General features: G+C 37.6%; 1 protein-coding gene across 5 annotated transcripts in view; it reads left to right on the forward strand.

Annotated features, from left to right (window-relative positions):
* The first annotated feature begins 640 nt into the window (after positions 1 to 640).
* letm1 (leucine zipper-EF-hand containing transmembrane protein 1) overlaps positions 641 to 21,679 on the forward strand; it is a 29,012-nt gene continuing 7,973 nt past the window's right edge. For 3 of the 5 annotated variants that reach the window (XM_067385780.1, XM_067385783.1, XM_067385784.1), the window contains exons 1-10: positions 641 to 932; positions 9,153 to 9,210; positions 9,325 to 9,778; positions 14,480 to 14,623; positions 14,753 to 14,890; positions 17,121 to 17,324; positions 17,452 to 17,571; positions 19,315 to 19,446; positions 19,593 to 19,763; positions 19,845 to 19,970. In XM_067385780.1, the coding sequence (XP_067241881.1) occupies positions 854 to 932; positions 9,153 to 9,210; positions 9,325 to 9,778; positions 14,480 to 14,623; positions 14,753 to 14,890; positions 17,121 to 17,324; positions 17,452 to 17,571; positions 19,315 to 19,446; positions 19,593 to 19,763; positions 19,845 to 19,970 (1,626 nt within the window). In that variant the 5' untranslated portion in view covers positions 641 to 853. The remainder of the gene's footprint in view (positions 933 to 9,152; positions 9,211 to 9,324; positions 9,779 to 14,479; positions 14,624 to 14,752; positions 14,891 to 17,120; positions 17,325 to 17,451; positions 17,572 to 19,314; positions 19,447 to 19,592; positions 19,764 to 19,844; positions 19,971 to 21,679) is intronic. The other 2 variants (XM_067385781.1, XM_067385785.1) reach the window with 1 other exon arrangement.

The raw sequence follows: 21,679 nt of genomic DNA on the forward strand, positions 1-21,679 counted from the left end.
AGCTCTTCCTGATCTATGTTCTGTTATATTTGAAACGTTTTAAAAGATAAAATTATGAACAAGACAATTCCATTGCAAAATGCAATGTTTATGTACATGTATTCTACAATAAAAGAACGAATCACATAATCCATTTGTAAGGGAAAAAACTGAGGTCGCTTTTTTAAATCATTTTAATGATCATGTATTAGGAGCGTATTTTATCAAATGAGTTTTCTTATTTTTTTTAGTAGGATCTGGCAACAATGGCGCCATGGCCCGTATCATAGACCTCATTGGCCAGGGTTCACAAACCATAAAATGTTTGCCGCTTCAAAAGCAGTATTTAATTTCCGCTTATATACCAATACTTAGCAAGCGTTTTTGTTTGTAAAACATGTGTAGTGTTATAAAATACTTGAAATAATTCGCTTGTGCACAGTGCTTCACATTTAGGATATATGTAAAAGCTAAGTTACATAGGTAGTTTTTATGGATATCTGAACGCTAAACAACATCCATTGTTGGTCATTTCGAGTCTATTTTTCCCAGTCATATGATTTTGCGGCAATGAATGAGCGCGGCAGCGCTTCATCGTTTCTTCTCGGTCAGTCCTGTCACCTTCATTCACAGACAGCAACTGAAACACGCCCTCTGCTGGCCGAGCCACAGGAACACGGAAGCAAATGCCGAGCGCTTGCAAACTCATCGCTTCAATCACCGAGGAGGGTACAAGGACATGAACCGAGAGCTTGAGACTATGACTTCTGTGGATAGTTCATAAACCGTCATCGTATTATCTCTGTAACGTTACGTCCACTCAGCGTTACTGTAAATCGTTTGACGCCTTTTCATCCATACAGAAGGGAACAGAATGGCATCAATTTTGCTCACCAGGTCTCGGACTCCGTTGATGAAAACATCTAGGTCATTAAAGAACGAATTCAGGAAAGGTAATACTGTTTTTTTTAGTACAGGAGAGAGATCAATACTTTATTGATTATCGATATTGCCTTTTTATTTTGAAAAACGCAGCTAGCTTTATGCGTCACAGAGAATACAGGCGTAACCACAGTAACCAGTTTGGTTGTATTTATATATCAAAACCGATAAGGCCTTGTGAGTTTTATATTCTCCTGAGTCATTTACTGTTATTCATATTCCGACATTTCATGTAAATGCAAATGTCTTGTATGAAAAAATTCCCTCCTATTTCTAAAGTCAGAAAGTTCATGACCTAGCCACTTAGCTCGCAAGATTATTGAACGACTGGTGAAATGAGAGCTTAAGTGATTAGCTAACAAGCTAAATGTCTAGCCTCACAGATAGAAGCAGTCATAATCGCAGGTTTTCATGTGCTGAATGTATGAGTTTGTGTATAATGGAGGCTCACTGTAACCCAGTGCGTATGTGTCAGTGTCACACGTGCTTGCGCTTTTGTGTCATCATCATGCTCTGTTACTGTAAGTCACTTCTGGAAAATAACAGTGCTGTAACCGTTGTTGACCTCTGCTTGGTTTGTCTGCTCATTGTTATGGTCAACGAGTCGCTTCCATACTTTTGAAGAAACGTTTTATTATGGAGCGCTTTCTTTTTTAAGCCAGTTCTGTCTGAGAACGTCAATGCGGTTAACAGAAATAAATATCATTAAATGCTTGAAAACAGACACGTGTTATTTTATGTTGTATATCGTCGCCATTTATGTGTCATGCGGCTGTTTGTCAGTCATTTTACAGCCATATATTTTGCTGAGGCTGCTGGAGAACAGGAGCTTGTAGCCTGGTGTGTTCTGGAGGTTATTTGAGGACAGACTCCTCCTCCTCCCTGTGGCGCAGACTGCAATGACTGCTTCCTTATTATTATCCACCTGTCATAGTAAAGCATCATTCACATAAACAATATAATGACATCTGCCCATTGTAGCTTGACAATATTGACTTGAACTTAAACGAATTTGAAGTAGGCCTATACATTGATGGCACTGATTAATTTTGATTCAATCTTTTGAATTTATTCTTATCACATAAAGGTTCATTCAGTGGTGCAAAGAGTACCTGAAAACCATACTTGAGTAAAAGTACTGATACCTTACATTGAAATGACTCCATTACAAGTAACCAATTCCAGTTCAACTTGAGTAAAAGTCTTAAAGTATCTGATTTTAACAGTACTTAAGTGTTTTACTCACGCTGAATGTAGGCTCAGAGATGCACTAGTCCTGAGAGACATGCCAGTGAAAATAAGAAACAATTGATTAGTAAGATGAGAAATCAATTTTATTTTCTAAAATCAAAATAAAACTGAACACCTTATTATTGCAATAAATTTACCTTTTAAAACCTTTTAAACATCAAACTCTCAAGTCTCAGTTAAGCTTAAGTGCACAGAAAGGCCATAAGTAAACCAATATCCTTCAAAACAGTCTTGTCAATATAGCGGATAAATAAAACATTAAGTAAAATTAAATAGTCGAAGTCTACTGTATGTGCTGGTTTGAGCCTCATAACCAGCTGCTGTCATTTCCTCATCTAATAAATCAAACATCAGCAACTACCTGCTAATGGACTCACATTCACGTAAAGTAGACATGTTGACAGATTTGGGGGAGTGAAGTCAAAATGCACAAGATATAGTACCTTCAATGCACTTAGATGGCGGTATTGTTTCTTTATATCAGAAACAAACTGCTGCAGAAAAAGTTAGCTGCCATGAAAAATGTAATTTGTAATTGCATTACTCATCACAAATGTAGTGGAGTAAAAAGTACATTTACTTGCTCAAAAATGTAGTCAAGTAGAGATTAAAAGTTGCCAATATCTTTGATACTCAGTACAACTACAAAGTAGCCAAAAAGATACTTAAGTACAGTAACTAATTACATTTACTCAGGTACTTTACACCTCTGCTTTGTGCAGGCATAACAAATAATAATATATTAGTGAGTCATAAGCCCTTTTCACACATTGAATCCGGTAAATTGCTATAAACTATCAGACTGAATTTTTCGATAAATACACATATGTGCTTTTCACAGTAGGGCTGCACGATTCTGACAAAATTAGTAATTGTCGATTATTCCCTTGAAATTGTAATTGCAATTATTTATTACGATTATCACAATTTACATTGAATGCTTTTAATGGCTTATACCATTGTTTGAAACAACTGTATGCCATATTTTTGTATGAAAACAGCAACTTTTATTGCTTTTCTATATCATTAAGCCTCAAATGTCAACTATACATTGGTTTGGTTTCTTCTTTAAATAAAAAAAAAAAATGCATGGCATTATAATGTTATACTAAAACTAAAACAATAGAAAAACCCTTAAAATAACCTGTAGTAAGAAAAAACAACACTCATCTTAGGCAAGCTGAATTATGTAAGTGGGCTTTTTTTTGTAATTTGCACCTTTGAATGATTATGTAATTGTGGCATCTGTGATTTGTAATCACGATTAGAAATTCGATTAATTGTGTAGCCCTAGTTAACACTGGCTTAATCTAAGCCCTGTCTGTGAAACCAGTCCTTAATCATTAAAAATACAAATCAGTGTAATGCAACATTGATAAATGTATGCATCTAATTTAGACTTAACCGGAAAATGCAGTCATACTTTCAGTTTTCTTTAAATAAATGATGAAAATTATGCAGCACAATTAAATGGCAGTAAAACCACAAATCTCTGAACCTTGCAGCTGAAGCAAGTGGCTACGGCATCATACCTTGTCGAAATGAATTAAAACTAATGCTCTTTTGCCTGTTTTCTCAACCACAGTGTTGCTGCCACAATCTGTAACTGATTTCGAAATATACTTGAAGTGCTTCCTGAGAAACCTCAGTAACTCCCATGTGTGGACTTTCTTTCTTGTAGCTAGTCTACAGCAGTGTGGTCTGACAAATGATTAACCACAGCTCTGCATGACAGCCTATAAAGTAGAGGTCTGATCTGGATATGCATTATTAGGTAAACAAATGCTACCATCGATAGCTTTCATAACATTCAGCCTTTGGATTGATAATGTAGATTATCATTAAAAAACCTCAACATGCCAGTAAGCATGATAACACTGACTATTATTAACAAACTAAAAGATTCTTAAAATGTCAGATGAGTTACATGTTGCATCACTGTAAACAGCCAAAGAAGGGTTTACTCTGAGATTTGCAATGAAGTCTTGACCTACATTGTCTCTTGCCAGAGATGGGGTTTTCTTATCAGGACACTGTAGCTCAAGCTGGTTAAATGTACCAGCACAGACTGTGACTTGGCACAGGCAACCAAAACGAGAGAGAAGGACAGCTGATGTGCGTTTCTGTTGACTGAGTTGACTGTCCTATTATATACACTACAGTATATTGCCAAAAGTTTTGGGACACCTGCCTGTACGTGCACATGAACTTTAATGACATCCCATTCTTAATCCGTAGGGTTTAATATGGAGTTGGTCCACCAACAGCCTCAACTCTTCTGGGAAGGCTTTCCACAAGGTTTAGGAGTGTGTTTATGGGAATTTTTGACCATTCTTCTAGAAGCGCACTTGTGAGGTCAGGCAGTGATGTTGGACGAGAAGGCCTGGCTCAGAGTCTCCGCTCGAATTCATCCCAAAGAGGTTCCATCGGGTTGAGGTCAGGACTCTGTGCAGGCCAGTTAAGTTCCTCCACACCAAACTTGCTCATCCATGTCTTTATGGACCGTGCTTTGTGCACTGGTGCGCAGTCATGTTGGAACAGGAGGGGGCCATCCCCACTGTTCCCACAAAGTTGCATGAAATTGTCCAAAACGTATTGGTATGATGAAGCATTAAGAGTTCCTTTCACTGGAACTAAGGGGCCAAGGCCAAACCCTGAAAAACATCCCCACACCATTATCCCCCCTCCACCAAACTTTACACTTGGCACAATGCAATCAGGCAAGTACCGTTCTCCTGGCAACCGCCAAACCCAGACTTGTCCATCCATCAGATTGCCAGACAGAGAAGCGCGATTCGTCACTCCAGAGAACTCGTCTCCACTGCTCTAGAGTCCACTGCTACTGCATCTGACGCTTTGCATTGCATTTGATGATTCTCTTCCAGGCAAGGTCCTTTTTATTCCTGTCTCGATAAAAATATAATGACACATCACAGAACTCAGGGTGGCTAACGTTACACACAGCGACATCTTTGTTCTGGTCTCCGGCATCACTGATCACATCATAAACACGTTACTACCAAAGCAGAGTCCCTGATTGGTTAACGCGCCGCGAATTTACGCCAAAGTTCAGATTTTTCAACTCGGGCGTTTGGGCGTCAGACGCTCAATTCGCGCGTCAGCCGCGTGAACGCTCAATTCGCGCCGCGCCATTCGCGCGTCAACGGCCGATTCGCGCCGCGCTAGACGCTTGATTCGCGCCGCAGGACCTCTAGACGCGCGTTTGCATTGACTTAACATGTAAGTCAGACGCCCCAGACGCGTTCGGTGTGAACGCAGCATAAGGCTTGGATGCAGCTGCACAGAGATGGAAACCCATTCCATGAAGCTGTCTATGCCCGGTTCTTGAGCTACTCTGAAGGCCACATGAAGTTTGGAGGTCTGTAGCTACTGACTCTTGCAGAAAGTTGGCGACTTCTGCGCACTGTGCGCCTCAGCTTGCGCTGACCCCGCTCTGATTTTTACATGGCCTACCACTTGGTGGCTGAGTTGCTGTTGTTCCCAATTGCTTCCACTTTGTTATGATACCACTAACAGTTGACCATGGAATATTTAGTAGTGAGGAAAGTTCACGAAAGGTTGCAACCTGTGCAAGAAGTCCAATCACAGTACTACGCTTGAATTCACTTAGCTCCTGAGAGTGACCCATTCTTTCACAAATGTTTGTAGAAGCAGTCTGCATGCCTAGGAGCTTGATTTTATACACGTGGCCATGGAAGTGATTGGAACACCTGAATTCAATGATTTGGAGGGATGTCCCAATACTTTTGGCAATATAGTGTATATAGGTTCAGTGAATCAATGGACTGAACCAACCATCATTGTTTGTTTCTTTGCATAGAGATTATGATTATGCACTTTCAAGTCTTGACCTTGTTTCCATACATAAATGAGGTATATCTGTAGGACTTAATACGTTTCACTAGCTGTTTTATCACACTCTCAGAGGGACTGCTCCTTCTGATAAGACCTTCTCACAAAACTACAGCTCTGAATGCTGACGGAGTCGGACACTATCTGTGAGATGGTTTCATAAAGGATCGCCCTATGAGCCCTGCAAAGTGTTTGCCAACATATAAGTATTTCATTATATTAAAGTTTATATGTAGTTTTATAAATATCTCCCCCTGTTGGTTGCCTTTTAGCATCACTAGTAAAGGGTTTAGCGCTGTAGCCTGTTCTTGTCGTGTCTTCATCCATTCAGCATGTAAAGATGTAATTTTCTTGTGGCTCTAGATTGATTATTGACATGACATTTACAGCTCAAATGTTGTGTCCAGAATTGATTGCCCATGAGCCACGATGTCAGCATGCTGCAGGATGTGTTTTCTGCTGTTGAAATAAATGGGATGTTGAAATGTTAACAGGCAGCATTATGGAACCACCTTGGTTGGATTGTGAAAGTGTTACATTGTTTACATTCTTTAGGAAAATCCGTCTAAGCCTAAACTAGTAAAAAACATTAAAAAACTACACCCTGTGCATTTAACTGACTATCATTTCCATTAGATCAGCCAATCAGTTACTTAGAAAGCATATCTGAATATTTGAAGCAGTATGTAGAGGAAAAAAAAAACATATTGTAGGCCTAACCTTAAATGACTACTCTTTTTTTTTTTTTTTCTCCATTTCACTCCAAGACACACCCTGAATCTGTTAAGAGCATATACTATTCAGAGAACTTAGTTGTCTACATGCAAACACACGGAGACTTATGAGCGGATGGAGATCTCAGGCCTTCAGCCAGCAGTTGACTGACCTCGAGATGTGAGGCCAGATACCTTATAGGGCTAAATATAGAGAGAGAAAGTAGACAAAGCATTTATTCTTCCATGCGAACATCCTGGATTCAGTAAGATTAGGTTGCACCGGGGGCACTGGGCCAAGGGTTTTACATGTGCAGCAAACATATGGCGAGCAAGACCGAGATTAGGCTTCACCGGGGCATTGGAGCAAAGGTCCTACACTATAGTACTGAAGGAAAGTGGGATGAGATTAATTATGGAGTCTGGCCTCCTCCTTTTGTCTCTGAGTGGATAAGTCAGAGAATCCCGAGACCGTAAGTATATGTAATAGAGATTGCATAGTCTACTGGAGAGGGAAATGGTTCAGGTGGAAGTCAGATTTGATGAATTGCTCTATTTCAAGGAAAGGGAAACTGTATGCTTATGTGCATGGGTGGGATACAGACAGAATGGGTGAGAATAGCTTTACTGGCTTACTCTAGATAAGGGAGTTTCCTGAAGTTATATTTACAGTAAGTATAAGGACATCCGGCAGTTATGGTCCACTCCTTCACTTTTCCTTTATAAAGAGATTTATCCAAAAGGTTTTTAAAGAGGTTCATCCAAGAATGTTATATCTATTAAATCTCATTTGAACATCCACATATTTAAACTTAACATATCACTCTTGGAGACATGCAAGAACTAATGCATTTTTCATCACTCACGTCCAACCTGGCACAACACACCTGGCTGAAAATGTTTGGAAAACTCAACCAAATGCTTTTTAAACTGAGCTAGGATAAAATGTTTTATGATAATGACACAATAAGCTGGAACTTTATCTGGTTTAGGTCTTTGAATAGACATTCTGATTTATTGGTATAGTAAAGTTGATTAGGTTGAAATGTGATATTGATCAGATGGCTTATCTTGGCACATCTTGGTGCAGGAGGGTCATAGTCTTTTTTCTCAGATGAACACAGGTGAATTGAGCTTTCAACAGAAAATGGGTTATGAGTTAAAAAATGTGAGCTATGCAAACTCTAACCGGAAGGGTTACATATATATATATATATATATATATATATATATATATATATATATATATATATATATATATATATATATATATATATATATATATATATATATATATATATATATATATATATATATATATATATATATATATATATATATAGACTCCCTGAAAACCTAATATTCAACTTTTTCCATGATCTAATGGTGAACTAACCCTTTAAGAAAATATACTGAAACCTCAAATTTATTGGTTCCTGGCATTAAGGTTTGTTGATGTAAAGCTGAAAGTATTTTGCATAAGTGCCTCCATTTCTGTTTCTGATACAATACACACCTGGGACCTTACACACACCTTCATTTGTGTGTCCTTTCTATTGGCAGTGGGGCTCTGCATGCAGTAGTGGCATAAGACCAAGTATTTCCTTTGTCCTTTTCCGTGATCCTGTGCTGGCATGTAGCCTGTAGTACTCTCTATGACCCTCTTATGTAATTTCATATCATCTTACCATGTATTAACAATACTCACACACATTATATGAATTACATTAAACAGTAACCCAAACCCTGTCCGAAACCCGCAAGTTTTTCGTGACCCATCGGGCTCGGGTCGTGTAGCTGACCTCTATCAGACCTCACAGCTTTCTTACGACTCCCTATCCCTCAAACTCATGGTGTCCCCCAGGGTTCTGTGTTTGGTCCTGTTCTTTTCAATATGTACATGCATCTTGTTCACATTATTACATCTTTATGGTCTCAGTTACCATTGCTATGATGATGAATTTCAAATGTAGGTTATGTTGTTCTATTTGAATATAGTTTGATCAAAACCGCATTCAGTCCACAGTAACTACCTGGTTAAGACTGCATTTATCAGACCTCTACAAAACTGCACATCTTTGCTCAATTCTAAGCCCAAAAGACACAAGACCAAGTATTTCCTCTGTCCTTTTCTGTTATCCTATGCTGGCATGCAGTACTCTCTATGACCCTCCTATGTTATTTCATATCATCTTACCATGTATAAACAACACTCATACATATTATAAGAGCAAGCTTAGGACACTGGTTTGTTGCTTCATATACAAATTTTAGTGTTCCTGGAGCTATACAATATTATTTTGGGTCCCTCCTTCTTTATAGTGGTTTCATATGTGTGTTGTGTGATATCTTTATGATATCTGATGTTTTTTCTTGTCTTTGACTCTCTTTCAGGAAAGTTGTCAGAAGGCGTATGCTTTAACTGCAATGCACTGCGGTTAGCCACAAACAGGTAAATGGAACTGAACATTGAGTTGTATCTGGGTCATGCTCATTTTTGGTCAGATCTTTTAATTGGGTCTTTATTTAAAGATTATTTAGACTGATGTATGATGTCTGTTTTCAGCAGTCATGGTCTTCTTGGAAGCAGCATGTGGCCGCATGCATCATTTGTCCAGCACCGCTTGTCCAGTTCACCTCGCCTTTACTGTGCCATCTTTGTACCTGACCCTGCCCTGCCTGTCCACACCCACTCCACATATCCCAGGACGCTAACCTGGCCACAGAATACCCCGGTCCGGTGGGTACATACTACAGGCCGTCTCCATGATGATTCAAAGGTGGAGCGTTCTTTGCGTACACTGAAAGATAAAAATAAAAAGCTTGAAGAGGGAGGACCGGTGTACAGTCCGACAGTGGATGCAGAACCCGTGCGACGGACAATACGTCAACGCGTGGTTGACGAAGTGAAGCACTACTATCACGGGTTCCGCTTATTGTGGATAGACACGACCATCGCTGTGCGGATGCTCTGGAGGGTGCTGAACGGACACATTCTGTCACGCCGAGAGAGGAGACAGGTATATACATAATCAAACGGCGCAGACACCTCAAAGGCTTTTTAAGGGGTTGCCACTGAGTGTGTAATTCAGTAGCATAAATTCACAGAAAAAAATGGTTCAATAAAAAAAAAAGTTAATATAAAAATTCAAAAACAGAAATAGATAACATTTAATTAAAATATAGTAAGGCAAAATTGTGAAAATTGTATGTAAAAAAAATAACAAATAAAATCATTAAAAATAATAATTTGACATTTATTCAGTATTTATTTTTTATTTGCTCTTTTTGGTATTTATATTGAACTTTGATATTTTAGGAGTGGGGTCTTTCACAAAGGAATCCTCATATTTGGATGTCCTTGATAGGTTTGTCAAAATACTGACTTAGGTTCCAAGTCAATACTGAAATGTTAAAAATGTGACAATACCAGCATTTCCCCCTAGCATTTTGAACACTGTTGCGCAGATTCTTAAACACCTCTGATTGGCCATCGTGTTCACACACTTAACAGATATGTTTGTGATTGACTAACAATGATTCACAATTATAATTCCCTAAACGCTTACACTGATACACACGGGAGCATCTGAAAGCAGACTCTGACATCCATAAATAAAAAATGTATAGTGCAGCTTTTTAATTAGGCAACAACATATGATTGATAGGACAAACAAGATAGGCTATTAATATTCTTTCATTGCGCAAATGTGTTATAATTTAAAATGCTCCAATTTGGACTCGGAGCGACACAAAGCGCTAATGCGCATCCTGTATGCAGAATGATGCGCTTGAAGCAACGTGGAGTTACAGCACGCATCGCTGCGCTTCTCGTTGGAAAGTTCAGAACACAAAGGGAAAAGATATAGATGCGTAGTGTATTAGATCTATGCAACAGTTTATTGAACCTTTTCTTTTAAGTTTTACATTTCACTTCGAGAACAATTCATAACGCTCTATGACTGAGTTGATAGGATTGAACCTTCCCAATCAGTATCCCTCTGTGCTGATACGTACAATATAATAACTGTAGCTAGCCAATCAGATTAGAACTGCCAACATTTATACAAAGTTGAACTATGCTCAGATTTGTTTCATGTTAAATCGCCTTTAAAGTCAATGCCCCTCGAGGTAGAGACCACCTAATACCCTAAACTTTAACAAGGAGTCCATGACAACATGATTGTGTTCAAGTGCTTGAGATACAAAGAAGCTGTCATATTTTACCACCCTGTACTTGAGTAACGCTTGTACACATTACTGTCAGTGCTTATGTAGTTGTTCTTGGTGTAGTTTAAATGGTTTGTTTGTCTGTCATTGCCCTATGGATTTAACCCAGTGTAATGTAATTAAATCGTATATAGTAGGATTTGGAGTTGAAGGTTAGCACTCTTCCGTAGTTTAATCCCAGTCCTTTAAAGCCTGACTGGATCTCTTCTATAGCTTACTGATTTAAATTAGTGCCCTGCTGAGTCTTTAGGGAAAAGTCATTAGGGGTTTACTCTGTGGCCACGTTCACACTTCAGCTAAATTCGGTTGTCAATTCACCTTTTAGTGCTTAATCCTGTTCTGTACACACTGTTCAGTAATTTACAGCAGTAACAACTGCTTTCTACAACCGAATTAACTCCCAAAAAAAGCAGGTAGTGACAACCGCATTTACAAAAATTCTACGCAGTGTGTACGGAGCTGAACTTAACGGTACGAGCCTGACTCGTGTTGCCAGATCTTGCAAGAAAATCAGCGAACAAGAACAAGCTCATAAAAAACGAAATAAATGGAAATGCTTTATGCTGAAAATGAGATCGAATTGTCACAACCCACACCTGTACACTTTAATAACTACATAAACTTGATCGCCAAGCTTAAACAACCCCAAAAACGCTTATAATTAGTGGACATGGCAGAGTTTTTATGGGAACTCTGCAAAAATGTCAGGGTTTCCACAAAAAAACTGTTTTCAACATTGATAATAATAAAAAAAATGTTTCTTGAGCACCAAATCAGCATATTATGATTTCTGAATGATCATGTCACTGTTCTTCTGTATTGTATTTGAGATTTCAAGCACACGGCTGATTGCAGCTATCACGTTTTATTACACGTCGTCTCTGTAAGCTCAGTGTTAATAACCTCCCAGCCTCGAATTCTCAGACGGTTGTGTGACTCGGCCTGTTGTAAATTGACACTCTAGTGACGCATACAATCTATAACCATTTGAGGTCTCTACTGCAAGTCTGTATGTACTGGAAATGGCTCAGGCTTTGTGTCACCAGTCGCTCTGTCTCTCACTGTCTCAGAACAGACTGTCTGTCCTTGGGTTGCTAGGATATTAATGCCCAACATTATCCACTACATTACTCCTATCATTTCTCCTTAGTCATGGCAATGTTATCGAGGAGTGATGTTTGGTTTCACTCTGGTGGTGGTTACATGAAGCCACAGAGATAGAAATAGCCCTTACAGAAACTGTGTTTTGTTGTTGTTGTACTTTTTAAAATGTTGTTTGTAGGGCTATAATAAAAATAATAATAATAATAATTGTATTGTAAAATAAATATTTAAATTATTAAAAATAAATAATAATAATTATTATTATTATTACTACTACTAATACTACTAAATTAAAATATTAAACAAAATATTAAACATTACTGTTGTATACTATTAATATGTAATACTGTAATATACATTAAAATGTAGTATTTATTTTATTTTTATTTTTTTACAGTACAATCGTAGGGCTTTAATAGTAATAATAAAAATTGTACTGTAAAAAAAATTGCTACTAAAACTACTAAATTAAAATATTAAACAAAATATTAAACAGTGTTGAATACTATTATGTAATACTGTAATATAAATTAAATTAGTATTTATGAAACTATTATTATTATTTTACAGTGCAATTGTAGGATAATAATAATAAATAATAATAATAATAATAATAATAATAATAATAATAATAATAATTGTACTGTAAAATAAATGTTGTTGTTATTATTATTATTATTATTATTACTAATACTACTAAATTAAAATATTAAACATTACTGTTGTATACTATTATGTAATACTGTAATATAAATAAAAAAAATTGTATTTATGTGATTTTATTATTATTTTACAGTAGTAGGGCTATAATAATAATAATAATAATTGTACTGTAAAATAAATGTATTATTATTATTATTATTATTATTATTATTACTAATACTACTACTAAATTAAAATATTAAACATTAGTGTTGAATACTATTGATATGTAATACTATAATATAAATTAAAAATGAGTATTTATGATACTATTATTATTATTATTATTATTGTTTCACAGTACAATTGTAGGATAATAAAAAAAATTGTACTGTAAAATAAATGTATTATTACTTCTAATACTACTAAATTAAAATATTAAACAAAATATTAAACATTACGGCAGTATACTTTTAATATGTAACACTGTAATATAAATTAAAAATTAGTATATATGATACTATGATACTACTACTATTATTATTATTATTTCACAGTACAATTTTAAAATTAAAATGCAATTATTTATGGCTGTAAATGTTAAACTATCAAGCTTTTGCTCATTTTATTTTGCACAGGCAAGCGCATTTTCTGCACAGGCAAGCACATTTTCTTCAAAAAAATCTACTTATTTAAAACAAGCAAAAATCGCATTATTACTATCCCAAAGCCTTGGTGGATAGTTTTTCCACAGCATTTAATCTTAATACATCCACAGCTAGTGTAATACTCATGTTTAGGTTGTCATGGTTAGCTGTTATCAAGAGCTTACTGAAGTTTTCTTTATATTTTGATCTCTGTCAACATTAGAATTGCGAGGTATGCTAATGTCTCCGCCTCAGCTAGCATCTGTCGCACCTCACTCTCGCTATTCTTCTGACCTGCTTCATCCTTAATCCTGCCTATTCACAACTGGCCTTGCACAGTGTGGGTCCCTTTAGCTTTTGATATCAGTCATCAACCCCCTTCCCAAGCCCTCTGTCCTGCTCTCTCCCAGCCTCTTCCTTTGGAATGCCCTCACTCTCTTTCTCCATCTTCACCCACTCTTTCCCTGCATATTTCACTCTCCAGGCCTCCCTGTTTTCTTCCTCTCTCCCCCTCACATGCTCTCTGTCTCTCTGCTTGTGGTGATATACATGTCAATGGAGCAAACACAAAGGCTCTTTTCAAGCCTGCCTGGTTTAAATTCTTTCCTATAGGGCCCACTGACACACAGGTGGGCTAAGTAGAGCAGGGACCCCTCTTATAAAGATGAAGCTCCTTTGTTATCTAACCTCTAATTTTCTAAATTCATCATGTTTCATTAACTATCAGAAATGGCTTGATGCAGGAAGTCAGTTTTTGACATATGGAGTGGATGCACTGATGGCTTGACTTTGTTGGTCTATGGTGGGATTTTCTCACTCTTCTAATTTTTTTACTTTATTTATTTATTTTTGGTGATATAGAAGGAGTGAATCATACCTAAATATGTCCAGGTCATGGTTCACAAAAATACAGCATCATTAAAATATATTTACATTTTTTATGTAACAAATTATTAAAATACAATAATTTACATTATATTATTTTTAAAAGCTCTGTTAGGGGTTTTACTCCATTTTTAGTTCTAGACAATAGGCTTACCACAATTGATCAGTAATTACGTTTCATCACTTCTTCTACCTGTCTCTTGTTAATTGCAGTTCCTGAGGACGTGTGCAGATGTCTTCCGGCTTGTGCCCTTTTTGGTCTTCATCATCGTTCCATTTATGGAGTTTCTGCTTCCTATTGCAGTGAAGCTTTTCCCAAACATGTTGCCGTCCACCTTTGAGACACAGTCCAAAAAGGTATGCTGACCTTTTGAGTTTTAATCCATAAAGACCGTAATTATATTTCTTATGCCAAAGTGTGTGACATCATATCATATCTCGCTCTCGTGTTCTCTCTCTCTCTCTGTTTGTGTGTGTGTTTTGCAGGAGGAAAGGCTGAAGAAGGAGCTGAGAGTGAAATTAGAGATGGCCAAGTTCTTGCAGGACACAATTGAAGAGATTGCACTAAGAAACAAAGCAGCTAAAGGCAACGTGACCGAGGAGTTCTCCACTTTCTTTCAGAAGGTAAATACATGCTCATCCTAAAAAACAACTCTACTGCTTCTCCGTGTGATTCAAAACTTAGCTCTGTTTTGCCCCCATGTGGTGATGCTAATGAAGTGCTCTTAAGGCCAATTCACACTGAACATACCCCTTTTCCACCAGCATGAACTGTGTGTTAGTTCACAGCTAGTTCAGAGTTGGTTTGACTGGTGAACCTTCTAAGAACCGGTTTGACTTTCCAAAGGCTAAAAAGCCACAACATAGCGTCACTGTATACGTCTCCTCTTTCCCAGCAACACTATTGCGGAAGCACCAAACACAAACACGCCAACAATGGCGGACGTTGCGTTACTATTGATGCTTATGGCTTTGCAGACCTACATCAGCATCCAAACACGGTGAATCCAACGTGTTTATGCAGCTCGCCGTAATTTGTATAGATGGAGATTACGGTTGCTGCTATTAGCTCGATTAGCTGCTATTTCTATTCACATTCGATTCGATATCAATTATTTTGGATGTAGTATATCAGATACAGTACATGGCAAATTTTCTAGAGGAAAGAAATCTCTCAACTAATGTTGTAAACTACACATGGGAGTCAGTTGGTACTACATATAATATAATACTATAATATTGATTTACATACAAACACTTAAATTACACTAAATTATGTTTTTTATAATAAATAAAGTTTAGAATTACATAATCATATTTCTACTCCAATTTGTTTTTTTGAAATATAAACATTTAAATCGTGTTTATTCAAACATGCATTAAATATTAAAGAACATTCATAATGAATATGTAACGGTGCATATATTTATCAGAATGCTGCTCTCTAGAGATTTTTCTAGCGGACTAATGAGTTTATGGTCACTGGATATGGTTTTTTCTGAGGTAAATGTGACGTTACGTGATGTTGTTTAGGCTACAAGCTGATTTATTAACATCTTTCCGATGTTGAAACACTGATTGAGCGATTACACGAGACATAAGTTGTACTGTATCTTTTAACATATCTTCAGATGTTTATTTCACGCTGTAACTGGTAATAAAGCGGAGAACAGGATGTTCACGTGCGATCTGTCACGCCACATTAAACAGCACCAAAACGGTATTTATTTTTTTAATCTTATAATAAGATGGGCATCATTTAAAATCTGAGACTTTGCTTCATATCAAAAGTAACAAAGATTATTGCGATTTCTTGGATGGGAGGCACGCTACATGTTCTGTTCATTCATCAACTGAAAACAGATTAGGCTAATCAATTCTTGGGATTTAAGGATCATTATCAATGTTTTGGTGCTTTTTACGAACCACTTTTCCTGGTTCAGAGCTGGTGCTTTAGATGTCAAAAGACAAAGAACTAATTTGAAACTAGGCTTTGGCTCTAAACCAGCACTCAAACTGCTTTGGTGAAAAAGGGGTAACAGACAGACGCCAACAAACACAGACGATCAAGTTGGCCGCTGGATTTAGAATTTTATGAAAAATGTTTTATGTTCACACTGCCCGACAAACTTCGAGTCAGAATGTTTTCACGTGTCTGAAAAGAGGGCATACAAAAAGAAAGAGGTTGTGGGTGAAGCCGTGGTTGCTGCGAGGGGAAAGACGGTTTCATTAGAAAAATTAAATACTCCAGCGTCAATATTTGTTCACTGTTTATAGTTGCAGTGACAGTAATTTCTCCATTTATGTCAGGAGTGCAAAATAATAATTTGATATCTTATGATATTTTGAAACGCATTCATATTCAGTCTCGTCTGCTGTGGTTTATTTGTGTTCACACAGCTACGCCAGTCCAAAACTGTGAATACTTGGAGAAATATTGATATGTTTAAACAAGCTAGTTAAATATTTATTAGACAGAATCATGATTTCTATTCATTATCCACTGATTTATGCGATCTGATGATCATTGAGGTTTGGGCATTTTCATATCAATAAAGGATGTTTACAGTAGAGTATGTCAGAGTTTCTTGGAAAATCATATCACACTGCTCAGACATTCCAAGACCCAACAAACGGCAATTGAACATGTTCAGTCAGGTGAAATCAAACCAACAAATTCCGACAGAGGTAACACACTGATCCAACAAATCCCAGCGAACATGTCTGGCGGTGTTTGTTGGCGTCTGTCTGTGCGGTGTGAATTGGCCTTTGGATGAGACGATGCTCATAAGTGCTATGAATGGGAACTTCTTTTGTGTCAAACTCTCTCTCTTCCTTTCCTATTCCCTTCCAGATTCGCGACTCAGGAGAGAGACCCAGTAATGAGCAGATCATACGTTTCTCTAAGTTGTTTGAGGATGAACTGACCTTAGATAATCTGACACGGCCGCAACTGGTGGCCCTGTGCAAGCTGCTGGAGCTGCAGTCCATTGGCACCAACAATTTCTTGCGCTTCCAGCTCATCATGAAACTCAGAGCCATCCGTGCAGACGACAAGGTTGGAACATGTCCTTACTCAGCTAAAGATGTGTTGTGTCAAGACGGGTCAGCAATCGTATTGTCCAGAACGTCTATATCAGTTTGTTCCTAGCTGATTTCCTTGCACATGTGTGTGTGATTGACAGCTGATAGCAGAGGAGGGAGTGGACAGTCTGAATGTGAACGAGCTGCAGTCAGCATGTCGTGTGAGAGGGATGAGAGCTCTGGGAGTGACGGAGGAGAGACTGAGAGAGCAGCTTAAACAGGTAACACATGCTCCACATCCCTGTATAATTATTGCTTCCCAGTAGGGGTGTGACGGACGGTTAGCTCACAAGACGAGACGAGACACGAGATTGAGTTTACGAGAAAAAAGATTTTTACACAGTATTTTTTAAGAAACCCTCTATGACGAAATACATTACTAGAAAAATAATCTGCAGGTGCATTTGAAATATTTTAACTAATCACCTTGTATTGAATGTCATTTCAGTTCTACTTTATGATAGAGCTGCACGATTAATCGTAAAAAGATCGCGATCTCGATTCAAACACCCACTCGATCTTATTTTAATAATGACAGCGATTCGCCCACATCATTTAAACCTTTGACAAAAGGTTCATGCTGACGCGCTGATCCAGAGAGAGCCGTTTTGAACCACACAGTAGTTATTTCTGTGTTACAAGTATTCAAATTATCACAGAAATACTGAGAAAAAAGTTTACAGTTAGGACATAAACATTGTTGTGTACGATAACGATCAAAATAGAGCAAACCACCATGTGAAACTAACTTGGCACTTCAAATAATGGTTGTATTACATCGTTAAGCCACTGGCGTTCCGCAAATTGATTACAGAAATAAAAAGAGTATAAATAAAAATGAATAACACAGTTTTCTCTTAGTCTTACTAAAGGATTAGTCCACTTTTAAATAAACTTTTCCTGATCCAAGATGTCAATGTCTTTCTTTCTTCAGTCGAAAATAAATTAAGGTTTTTGATGAAAACATTCCAGGATTTTTCTCCATATAGTGGACTCCAATGGGCACCAAACAGTTGAAGGTCAAAATTGGTTTCATTGCAGCTTCAAATTGTTCTACACGATCCCAGACGAGAAATAATGGTCTTATCTAGAGAAACCATCACTCATTTTCTTAAAACAATTGTACAATTTTATACATTTTAACCATAAATTCCGGCAGTGTAGACACTGCTAAGTGTATTACTGCCCTCCACAGGTCAAAGTTTGAACTAATTGTCATATACTATTGAAATAGCATATTGCATATAAAAATTAGTTCAAACTTTGACCTGTGGAGGGCAGTAATACACTTAGCATTGTTCACACTGCTGGAATTCTAATAGAGAAGAAGAGAGCTAGTTCAAGATGAGCATTTCTGGTTAAAATGTATAAAATTGTATTTTGTTTTTAGAAAATGAGTGATGGTTTCTCTAGATAAGACCATTATTTCTCATCTTTTTCTTCAAGCATGATACAGAGCTGAGAGATGGTTACAACTACACAGCCCAGCCTAAGATAGCTTTCATATTGGGAGATATTTGCATGCATCAGGGAGCCGCTTTCAAAATGCGTGGTGTTGAAATCGCGTTTGACTTTCGATTTCGCAATCACGCATGCTCTGTGAATAGGTGGTGCTGAGAGCGCATTCTACAAGATAAGACATTTAAGATGCTTAGGTTCTGTTGTGAAACAAATCCTCCGCCATGGTCTTGTCAGTCATCTCGTCACTCACTCTCGTCACATGATCTGATTTCTGCTGCACTACGTACAGTGCTGGAGCTCGTGTTGGATGAGCTGGATGGGATTGAAGTGACTGCTGTCCAACTGAATTAAATGGTTTTTATTTCTATAAAAAGCAAAACGTCAGTGGAGGCATAATGTGGCGGTGGCATATTCTATCCACGCCTGGCACAAGATCTTGTCACACCCCTGCTTCCCAGTAATTTGTCTTCTCATCATGTATTGCACATTTCTGATCATACCAGTGGTTAGAGCTTCACCTCAATCAACACATCCCCACATCTCTGCTGCTGCTGTCCCGAGCCATGTTCCTGCCAGACACACTGTCCCCTGCAGACCAGCTTAAAACCACACTACAGAACCTGCCAGAGATCATGGTATGTAGACAGTACAGATGGTCGAAGCAGTATATCCTATATTTACAATAAATATAGGTTAGGTTCATGAAAAATGTATAGTCATATACATGCAGTCAATGCTTCCGATTTTTCTGGTGAAATGAGAGTGTTTTGTGCTTTAACAGGCTAAAGAAGCGCAGATGAAGGTGGCAGAGCTGGACTTCTCTAAAGTGGATAACAAGACCAAGCTGGAGGCCACGCTACAGGAAGAGGCAGCCATCCGAGAGGAAAACAGAGAGCGGGAGCTGGAGAGACTGGCTGATGCTGCAGAGAAAGCGAAGGAACTGGCCGCACAGGTCATTACAGTCACTTTAAGTCTGGCAGTGTTACCTGTAGCGGAGTTGAAATGTTTATGAAGGGTTCATATATGTTCACAGGAGAGTGAGATGGTGGCGTTTGAAGCAGAACGACGGGTGGATGCAGAACATGCCCTCTCCAATGTAGATGTGGCCATCCATTCAGAAACACTACGAGATACTGCACCAGTGCTGGAGGGTATTAAGGTAACAAACACACACACACACACACACACACACACACACACACACACACACACACACACACACACACACAAAAAAGACAGAAATTGTCTCCCTTAAATCTGTTTAAACTCTGGAGATGTGTTGTTAACACTTTTATTAAACATTATTAACAAAAAATAAAACCAAATACTAAAATATTTACATGAAAACACAATGTGATGAACTTTGTAAATGTGCACTACTGTTCAAAATTTGGAGATCAGTAATTTTTTAAGGAATTATTTTTATTTTAATAATTTTTTATTGAATAAAGTTCAAAAGAACAGCATTAAAATGACATCAAAATGTTATAAATGCTGTTCTTTTGAAATTTATTCATTCAAGAATCCTGAAAAAAAGGTATCACAGTTTCCACAAAATATTTAAACAGTTATTTTAAATTGTAATATTTCATAGTATTACTGTTTTGACTGTAAACATTAAAACAATCTTACTGACCCCAAACTTTTGAACGGTAGTGTTCTTTACTAATGAAATGTTAAGCATTATAAAACAATATTTGTTAATATGAGTAATGAAAGCTATCAAAAAGTGTTTTTAAAACCCTTTTAATGCAAGTCTGTCCACTCGAAGGCCATTTTGGAAATACCTTTAGGCAGCTATTTTCTGTCTTGATAATAAACATATTTACATTTACAAACATCCAAAGCTGCTAACATTTTTGTACTACGATACCAAAAATGGTATAGCTGGACCAACCACATCTTTTTTAGTGAATGATTTCAGCTAATGCACTCACACTTTCCAGAGCAATAAAATGAGACTTAATTTGCACAGTTCTTTGCAGTTTATGAGACAATAATTCTGATGATGATATTAAAGGTGCTACAAGAGGATCTTTTCGTCGACTGAGAATCCAAAGACTGTTAGTGAGTTTTTGAAATGAGCGCATGCGGAACAACAAACCCCCTCCTTCACAGCTCATTTCGAGGGAACGCCTCCCAAAACTCGTGCACGAGTATTGGAACACGAGTGTTTACCACCGGCATTCTCTGTGTCCTGTTAGTGGATTCATTATGTCGGACTCACCGCAGGTAACCCATAATCTGCAGTTGTTACTCCTGTCTCCTGACAAAAACATTGCATGCGGCGCCTGTGGAGTGTGGAAAGTTACTGGAGCGCGCATCCGTGCACGTCTCTCACAAGGAACGTTACAGCAGTGATTGACAAGCCAGAGGGCCAATCGTATACGCGATGATCGCGTAAACGATTGGCTGATGTTTTTAAGGCCCTACCTCGTGCACAGATGATGTATATTAATATTATTCCTTTCAGTGCACCTAATAAATAGTCGTTTATCAGTTAGTAAAGACAGTTTCAAGTAATATTGCAAAAATGTATAAAAGAAAACATCCTCTTTAGCACCTTTAAGCTCTGCATTTGTCCTTCATGCCGTCTCTGGTGTTACTGATGACTGTGTTTGTTGTACAACAGGATCTTGTGCTGTCATGTCACAGGAAATGCTTTTTCTCTGTCTTTGTGTGTTGTGTATTATTTTGCGTGTTCATTTTTCCAGTTCAAGCAGTGGCAGAGGTATCTGTACATTCAGGTTAGATGCTGAACTGCTCCCCATCTGGAGACCACCACACTGATGCTCTGCTCTCCTAGTCACTTTACTGTGTGCTTTCCCATCATTTAAAATTTTATAATCTGAACTGTTGGTTTAGGGT

The sequence above is a fragment of the Chanodichthys erythropterus genome, chromosome 5, assembly GCF_024489055.1.
Source record: "Chanodichthys erythropterus isolate Z2021 chromosome 5, ASM2448905v1, whole genome shotgun sequence".
Lineage (NCBI taxonomy): Eukaryota > Metazoa > Chordata > Actinopteri > Cypriniformes > Xenocyprididae > Chanodichthys > Chanodichthys erythropterus.